Genomic DNA, 9372 nt, shown 5'->3' with positions numbered 1-9372 from the left:
CAAAGGCACCCCAATTAGCTGTGCCATCATGAATCAGATGTTCCCACATAAACAGAGCACCGACAGAACAGAACATTAGGGCTGGGCGATTCATCATAGGCTATGGGAATGGGACGGGACGAGACAGGGAGACTGACCCCACAATAATCAACATCGAAAAGACATTAATCATTACTCTCTTCCTTTTAACATTGGTCATATCGCCCAGCCCTAAACGCATGCAGGCAGCAGCCAATAGACATAGAACACTAGTCTCCATTTGACTACCACTGTATATTAGAACAGTCAATCCTGAACTCTGCCATCTTGTTACGGGGGTACCACTGCTTGAACGAACATCAAATCAGAAGGACAAGAGAATATTACACATCGGGGCTTTAAATGAACACCTACCAGCAAAATGCTGGTGAAAATTCAGTTTGGCTGGGAGAAAAGAAAACTTACCAGCCACTTTATCTCACTAGCCAAACTCACACTCGCTAATGAGTCAAAGATCTGGCTGGAGATGAAAAAAGCTAATTCAGAGCCCTGCACTTCATCCATGTTACAACTGCAACTAGCAGTAATACAATATTTCTATCTGTTGACGTTTTGTCAGTGTGCAAGTGCAGAAGTCCTGTACCAACATGGCAGTGGCAACCTGTATAAACGCATGCCAAGAGGATGACGACGAGCAACATCTAGTGTTCTAGATCTATGGGAGCAGCTACGCAGTAATGGCTGTGTGTGTGTGTGTGTGTGTGTGTGTGTGTGTGTGTTTGTGTGAGTGTGTGTGTGTATGTGTGTGTGTGTACTGTAGTGCGTACCTTGGGGTCGACTCTGCCCGGAGTGCTGTGCTTGATGAAGGACATGACGGAGCTGCGGCCAGCCGAGCCCGGAGTCATCATCAGCAGCTGGTTCTTCTGCACCGTGTGGATGAAGGACTTCATGTTGGGCTTCACAGCCTGCCCAGCGGGAAAAGCAGAGAAACGCACAACATTTAATAATAATTAATAATAATAATAATCATAATAATAATCAGGTCCCTAAATTAACTTCTCATCACCAGCCAAAATGGCCAGTAGTTGTTAATCTCACCAGCCAAATACACATACTCTAATGGGTCAGAGTGGCTAGTAAGTTGGTCTTTTCTACCAGCCAAACTCAAATTTCACCAGCATTTGGCCGGTTGACTGGTGTTAATTTAGAGCCATGACAATAATAATAATAATAATAATATTACTACTACTACTACTACTACTACATTTCATTTGTAGCGCCTTTAAAAAGGTACCCAAGGACACTTTACTGTACACAATATTAAAATAGTAACTTGTTAAAACTGTAGTAAGATGGGTAAAAAACAGACAAAAGAAAAAGAAGTCAGTAATGCATGAAAAGGCAGAGAGCAGCATACAAAAGTCAGTAGTTCATGTGAACACTTCCTTCTCAACTATGCAGCCAATAAAGTATGTTGGTTTCTAAGCCTGGTGAGAGGCAACAGAGAAATGGATAACATTTACGAAACAATTGTGAAGCAAATAAAATCTGTTTTTCAAAACCTCTCAGCGTTTCCACAATCAAGCCTTCATCAAGAAGTCAAACAGCTCACAATGAAACCAATATTCGCTTAGACTAGGTCCAACAAACAGAAAACTCCACACACACACACACTCACACACACACAACTGAAATGATAACTGAAAGGATCAACAGTTACAAATGCCTCATTGAGGTTCTTACCGACTGTTTGGCCCGAGGAGAAGCTTTCTTTTTGGGAGCATCTTCAGCAGGATCCACCTTACGCTTGAACCCAAAGCGGGATGCCCTGAAGGCAAAAAGGTTCATATTCAGTTGTAAGCTCCACTTCTCACACACGCAAACATGCGCGCGCACACACATAAAAATAATAAATAAATACAATTAATTGCACTACTCACGATTGGGTTCCTGCAGCTTTTGTACTGTTGTCTGCAAAAACAAAGAGAAAAATAAGATGAGATTATACACTAAAGGGCTTAAAGCGCTCAGGAGACTTTGCAGGGTAATATTACTCAGGTGCTCATCTGTACCGGGTGAAGTGTAGGTCCAAAAAAGGAAGGAAAAAGCAGAGGCACTCTGAGATTTGAGAAAAATATAAAAAAGCCTTTAATTTAACATGGCAAATTCAGTTTAAAAGCACATGGGCCCATGTTAAATTAAAGGCTTTTTTATATTTTTCTCAAATCTCAGAGTGCCTCTGCTTTTTCCTTCCTTTTTAAGATGAGATTATGTTTGATACAGAGCTCGTGCTCAGCCCATCACAACTTGAATGTAAGATTTCATTTGTAGCTCTTGACAGTGCAAAAAGACCCCTCAATTACACCCTCTAGCTGCAATCTTTACCCGTGTATGGTATCAAATGACAAAATGAATGACGTTCATGAACGTTCAGTAATTCTGCCTTTGGAAAGGGCAAAAACGCAGCCAAAACCTGTTATGGTAATCATTCACCGTGCAATTACAAGTCAGGGTAGCTACTGTAAATCTCAAGCTTGAGAGTGAAGTGGGGGTTAGTTACCTGGGGCATTGGAGGGTGTCTGTGCCTTGACAATGAGGCTGACGGTTGAGGCGTCTGTGGGAGTGTTTCTGGCCATGGAGCGGGTGTAGCGGGGTGGTTCAGGATCTGGCTGCTCCGCATCCTATTCGGCACAACAGAAAGGCAGTAGGGGTAAGGTTCTCAACCTTTTTTGAACAAATGCCCCCTTGGCCTCACCATAAGCCTCCCAACGCCCCCTTGGCCTCATCATAACCGCACAAATACACCTACCACGACAAGAGCGAGGCGAGCGACGGAAGTAATTGACTTTGTATTGAGTCGCGAGACAAAAGCGATTCTGGAGACTAGAGCGATTTGTGCGACGAGTGCGACACTTTGAAGTTGAAAGCCTTCCAACTTTGTATGACGCGGTTCGGCGACAAGCCGCGACAGCCTGACTGTAGAGAGGTCAGTGACCACAGCCAATGGGAATGTTTGAATGCTTTGCCTTCTGCTTGTAACGGACAAACGTGGCCGTAGTAGCCATTGTAGCCGTAGTAGCCTAGCGTCACCAAGACTAGAGTCACATGACTGCACTTGGTCTTCCATTGGCATGTCCATTGATTGATATTTAGAACAATATACCCTAATATTGTTCTAATATACAATCAATGGACATGCCACCTCTTTATGCCACATCAAATCATCAGGGGGCCTCACTGTTTAGGAGCTGATGTTGCAGGTATCTCACTTATTTGTTTCTGCTTCCAACAGGAAGAATGAGCACCTGTCCTGCACCCATGACAGAAAAACCCTTTAGCCAACATGTCTATGCACCGCCAAATTGTCCTGTTCCTCCAAGTCGTTAACCTGACACTCACCAGATAAATGCAGCAATAGAACCAGTACATATTGTTATATGATCTTGAAAATGGCTTACCTTGGCCATGTCAGGCTCCACAGTCTCATCTGGTACAGGTGACAGAGATATGGCTGGCTCAACTCTGGGGGAAAAAAACACAGTGGCCAACATGAGCCATCACATCTCACAGGCTTGCACAGCAGGGCAGAACTGACTGGGGCAGCATTCACTCTAAGAACCTACATTATCATCCAAATACGCATACAGACCTAATTCATAGGCAACACATGCTACTCAGGCACATTGATTACAGCAAGAAACCAGGTCCAACTTTGTGGATATTTAAAACCAAACATAGAAATCTTTTCAGGCTAGAAAACATTTCAGTTGGGAAACAAGACAAAAACATTTGGTTGTACTCACTCTTCAAAGACCTCATCTCCTTGAATCGCCTCTACTTCCTCTCCATCCGTGTCCACAACGATATCATCTAAACATTCAGGATGAAATTCATGATCAGATCAGAGTGTGAAGAGAGGGAATCACTCTTCGTCCTGCACAGCTGTAGACATGAGCTTTAAAAGGTACACTGCTGAGAACATTTCACAACGCATTCATTTTACAGAATCCCGCAGCTCAAAAATCACCCAATGTTCCAAAGCCAATAAATATAAACATTAGGTCTGTAACGATGCTGCATCGAACCGAGAAATCGCGATACTCAGAGTCATGATACTGTATCGTGATGTAAGGAGGTAGTATCGTGATACGCCCTTTCAAAGTTTTGTTATCCTTCAGGCCAGAAAACAACCATATGATTCGATGTGATAGTGCTTCCAAGCTTCAAATAAGATACATTTTAGAAATCGTGGGGTGTATCGAACTGTAGGTCAAAAATCGGGATACGAACCGAATCGTGAGCATCGTTACAGCCCTAATAAACATTTAACCCACAAAATACATGGGCCTATTAAAGCATGTGGAATATGTAATGTACAAGAATAGAAATTAAATCTGTCAAGTATCAGTTCATGAAAACGGCAATAGGCTGGGCTTTCCTAACTTTGCATTAGGCTAGTTTGTATTGTAATTAGCCATTTGGACTCACCACCAGTGACTGAGCTGGAAGCAGAGCGACTCAGCCGGGCCTTCTTCTTGAGGAAGGAGCGTCGGGAGGCCCTCCTCACCGCCTCCTGAGTCAGGCTCCTCCTGAGCCCCGCCAGGGAGCGCCGGGAGGCTGTGGACCGCCGCACGGAGTTGCGTACCGGGGGACCGGTGGGAGTGTCTGGCACCACTGCTGCAGCATCAACATCAGCATGGGCTGCGTCCGCCTCCTCAGCCTGGGACACTTGAGGGGGTTCGTCAGAGCTGGACGGCTCTGTGGTCATCCCCTCTTCCTCCTGAGGTGCCTCATCCTCCGATGGTGCGGCGGCGGCAGCATTTTGTTTGCCACGTGCTGCTTTAGTGGCGTTGTTGTTCCGGCGGGTTTTGCGCTGAGGCTCCTCCTCTGTGGCGTCTTCCTCGGGGGCGGCGAGGTCCTCGTGTATGGGGAGGAGGCCGGCCTGGTGAGCGGAGGAACGCCGCAGGTTGCTGCGCCTGCTCTTGGAGAGGCTGTGACAGATGACAGATACACTGCATCAGAGGATGGCTCTACTATGCTCATTGTTATTGACAAAAAGTCACATTGCAACAGTCAGACTCTCCATTATTCAAGAAGTCAGGAATAACATAATAAAAATGAACTTATGGAAAAATTGTTATAAAATCACTTCACACAATCAAAACGACCTGCCCTTTACCAGGGGAAAAATGACAACACAGCAGTACGAGACAAGACAGAAAAGACACCAATTCAAGATCAGCTGATGCATTTCATGTCAAGTAGCGCATGCAATCAAATAAGGCAGAGTTGGGTCTGAAATGTTTATTATAAATTCTTACCCTTTTTTGGCTTTGGATTCCGTTTGTCCCACAGACACTCGTCTCCTGCGGCTGCTTTTCTTCTGGGACGGAGTTTTGGGCATAAGTTCCGGTTCTGTGCTGAAGTCACTACAACAACAAAGCAACAATGAACAAAACAGCTTGCCCATGGCTTTTGGCCAAATCTCAGAGTAGACAACCCCAGTGCAAAACAAAGACGAGCTCTAGCTACCTGGAGAACATTTTCAACGCCGCCTGTCCAATTTCTTCCAGCCAGACAATGTGGACATCGTCGATTTCATTGCTGAAATCTTTCAGCTTGGCTGCGAAAACGTCCATGAGGTCTTGTGTGGACTCCATTACGGAAGTCATGGTCGGACACCAGAACCAGGGAAGAACTTCAACTGGAACAAAGAAAACAAACAAGCCAGGGCTTGTTCAAATGCACGGTCTGAGTGGTTCTACCTTTTTCAATAGAGTAACTGAACAGTTGGTCAATACTGACACTAGATTGACACACAACAATAAAAGCAATTCAACATTATAGTCGCGCATCACTCATTTGTTCAATAGACACAGTAATACATATATATAATGGAGCTGCACAGTACAGTTTCGAACAAAACAACAATGGACCCATGTCTCAAGTGTAAAAATAGGTGACCACACGGCAGGTCGGAGTTTACATTAGCCTGCACTCCTGTGACAGACACGGTCCTATTCACAGGTCATCATCTGAGTCATTCTTTTTCTTGCCAACTTCTAAGTTCTAACATTAGCCACCACAATTTGTCCGAATTGTCGTTGTTCCCCCACATGGCCCTTTTCCCACTTTCCAGTCTCGGCAGTTTGAAAAGACGGGTGCCAGCTAGGCGACAATCCTTAACTTCCTGAAGTGGCAACTTGATCTTTAGCAAGGCAAATGCACTGCTGTAAAGTGATAGTCTATAATATCGGATTTATAATGCCTTAATAGCAGCAACAACAAAAAAACACTAATGCGACCAGAAAGGGTGGAAGCTTGTTGATTTCCAAAGGACCGTGGTATAGTTGCTAGCATGCCCACTAGCAATAAAACGTTAATCTTCGACTTTGACTGATAATAGAACTAATATGTAAGAAACTGAGCTTACCTTGCTCCCCTCGGTAAAAAGTGACAAAAAGATGCTATATTCCAATCCCTATGGATCTACGATGACTAAAAAGACTGAAAAAATAAAATAGAGCCACTGCCGATGTCAGGTACGCATCACATCAATGTTTCCCATCCACCCGCTCAAACGGTTTAAAAACTTTAAAATTCGAAGGACCAATGGGAGGGTAACAGCTGTTTCGTCATATCTTTTTCGAAACTTAAGTAGCATGCCATTCGACATACAGGCTGCCTGTCATCATATGATTGTCCAATCACAGCTCTGTATGGGAGGGGTTTAATATTTCAAGGCGGTGTTGTTGTTGTTTCGCTTACCATTGGATATCTTTAGTAGGAAGGCGGAGTGAAATCGCCTTTGGTTCTCATGTTCAAACAATCCAATCCCTCACGTCTTCAACAGATTTTTTCTTCTTCCCTCAGGCAGATCTGTTCTGTTTTCAAGGAGAGGAGAATGCATACCATGTTCAAGGAAATACTTGCATACCATAGAAATAATATAATAGAATTGTATTAGTTCTATGCTTGCATACCATGCAAATAATTATTTCAAAGGAGGTCTACATCTCTGTGGTAGACCTATCTAATACTTTTATCAAAGCTCAGATATATGACAATGGACTACACAGTCGGTTTACATAGTCACACTCACATACACACAATGAACAAACAAGCCCAATTACTGCTTCTAAGCAGAGGTAAATCCATGATGTAACGCACCTCTGCATTACGTCGTTGTTACACCAATGTAACACACAGAGAACAGCTACAGTGTAACAGACCCCTGAAGTGCACTGAAAAGTAAAAACTCTGCCACTAATAATTGATAGCATACAACCAGCCCAAAAGCAACCAGTTGAAGGTACACAGCCTGTTTAAAAGGGCAGTTAAAGAAATGCATGGCTGCTTGAGAGTGTTGCTGAACAACAAAGTAACACTTCTTACCATTGCAGTATATGCTCGCCAGATGGGGTAATTGTACATTGTATCAAGCTGGGTAGAGTCTGTTGGGAGTACGACATCAAAGCAGCACAATTCTCTGGCGAAGCAACGTCCAGTCTATTTGTAGTTTTGTGTGTGTCAGGGGGTTATCACTCAAATCGCATGCATGTCATTTGAGCGCCAACGAGGCAGGGATAGGTAATAACGGCACCCAGATGTTAATACATAATACACGTTGTATAGTTTCTGATGCGTCTTATTTAATTATTATTATTTTGTTTGTTTTAGCTCATAGGCCCTATGCATCTAGGCTACGTCTTCCGAATTTTGGTATCCATTCATACCCTGACAGGCCAGACCATTCATTTTGAATTACTTCGTGGGGAAAAAAGAATCATGAACTGAAGTAATGTGGTCTGGTAAACCAGGCTATCATGCAAGATCTTAGGACTACAATATTCTGAACGGTCGTTGAGACATATATGGACATAGCTGTAAAATATGCAATTGACGTTGGTATGTCTGCGTAAATTATTTGAATATAGAGCACACGTGTTTTATACTTTTCCTAACAATACACACTTAATTCTGAGATTTCCATTGCCTCATCATCACCAGGGCCGTCGCACTCTGAATCCAGGAGAACTACAATTCCCGGCAAGCATCAGTGGAAGCGGAGTCAGTGTGGAATGTGGGGTCTGCTACCAAGCAGTCTCGTCTGAACTGAAGCTGAGGCTGGGTTTCTAAAGAGTGTGCGTCCGGTAGTGCGAGCGAGAGAGGCCGTAGCTTTGCTTTTCGCGGAGCAGCTTGGAAGAAGCGATGCATAGTCCACGAGGATACAAGGCGCATCTGGACTGATCGCCTCGAGAATTTTACTTATTGCTGTACAATTATCCCAAATATCAACACTCTATCGACACACACGGATGCAAAATCATCCCAGAACGATTTAGTAAAGTGTTCAGAGTATCTTACATCACTGCATTCGATGGTCAGTGGGAAATTGACAAGAGGAAAAGCTGACGACACTTTGAAGTGATGGATGAAGATATGCGAGGTAGGATATGCCATAAGGCCAGCGTGTGTGCATTGACTATTTTGTCACGCTTGGACTAACTGAATAGGGTGCTGCTGTTCACCAGATGCTTGCTTTAGCATGGTAAGTTTCAGGGGGGGAGCTTGGATAGCACTAATGGCTACCTTGGGGGTCCGAATGTGTTGCCATTCCCAAATCACCCCGTGCTCCCTTCTGGTTACATTTGGATGTCGTCGACCAACTCCCTCCCCTTCTCGAATGGCCATCGTTGTCTTTGTATTAGCATGCATCAGTTTAGGCAACGGGGTTCTCTCTGCGTGGTGGACCCCGCTCCCCATCCTTCAGGCAGCGTTGCTAAGATACAGCAGTATCAGTCGATGGTGGTTGTTTGGGATCTTCCTGAGGTCAGAGCTGCTGCCGCCTGGCTCATCTGAAGTCCTCACGACTGAACTGAACAGCTGCATTCCTTTCAGAGTCATTCCATTCAATAGACAATCTAAGCTCGGGACATCTTTGGTAGGCTGCGATGTTGTATGTTGCATGCATTGCTTTGCCACGTTGCTCTTGACTTCGACTATAACTAGTCTACTGTAGTAGGCTATTCTTAACATTAAACAAAAAGCCATCACAGTTTTGCTGGAGTTAGGTCTACACAGTGCTGCTTGCAGTAGGTTCAGTCAGAACCTATTGGGGCTTTCAAATGTGGCAGATAATGCACATTTTGCATTGGAGATGAAGGGTGTTGAACTTTGTTGTGACAATTGACAATCTAAATGGGTTAACTTCATGCATTTTCAAGTCATATGCATCTGTTTATGACCAAATGGCTTGTTCACTAATATTTAAACCACATAAAACCTCTCGGGTAAGATCTGACCAGGTCAATACCCTCCTGTTTCACCTTCTGTATTGCCGTCATTTTAAAGTGTTGAAAGATGTATTTACCTCAAAAACACCTTAAGAAA

At 44.0% G+C, this 9372-nt stretch overlaps 1 protein-coding gene across 1 annotated transcript; it reads right to left on the bottom strand.

The window, feature by feature from the left end:
- Positions 1-263: 263 nt before the first annotated feature.
- On the bottom strand, positions 264-6565 carry LOC134448130 (inner centromere protein A-like). The gene is made up of 11 exons (XM_063197889.1): positions 6413-6565; positions 5512-5683; positions 5301-5408; positions 4468-4970; positions 3783-3849; positions 3438-3501; positions 2540-2660; positions 1920-1950; positions 1723-1807; positions 807-944; positions 264-326 (listed from the first exon to the last, which is right to left on the bottom strand). The coding sequence occupies exons 2-11, from the start codon at positions 5649-5651 to the stop codon at positions 264-266; spliced, it is 1320 nt and encodes a 439-aa protein (XP_063053959.1). The 5' UTR covers positions 5652-5683; positions 6413-6565.
- Positions 6566-9372: the final 2807 nt, after the last annotated feature.

This window comes from Engraulis encrasicolus, chromosome 4 (assembly GCF_034702125.1).
Source record: "Engraulis encrasicolus isolate BLACKSEA-1 chromosome 4, IST_EnEncr_1.0, whole genome shotgun sequence".
In the NCBI taxonomy this organism is placed as follows: domain Eukaryota; kingdom Metazoa; phylum Chordata; class Actinopteri; order Clupeiformes; family Engraulidae; genus Engraulis; species Engraulis encrasicolus.
Note: the sequence above shows the minus strand (reverse complement) of the source record. Positions and strands in the feature narration are given on the sequence as shown.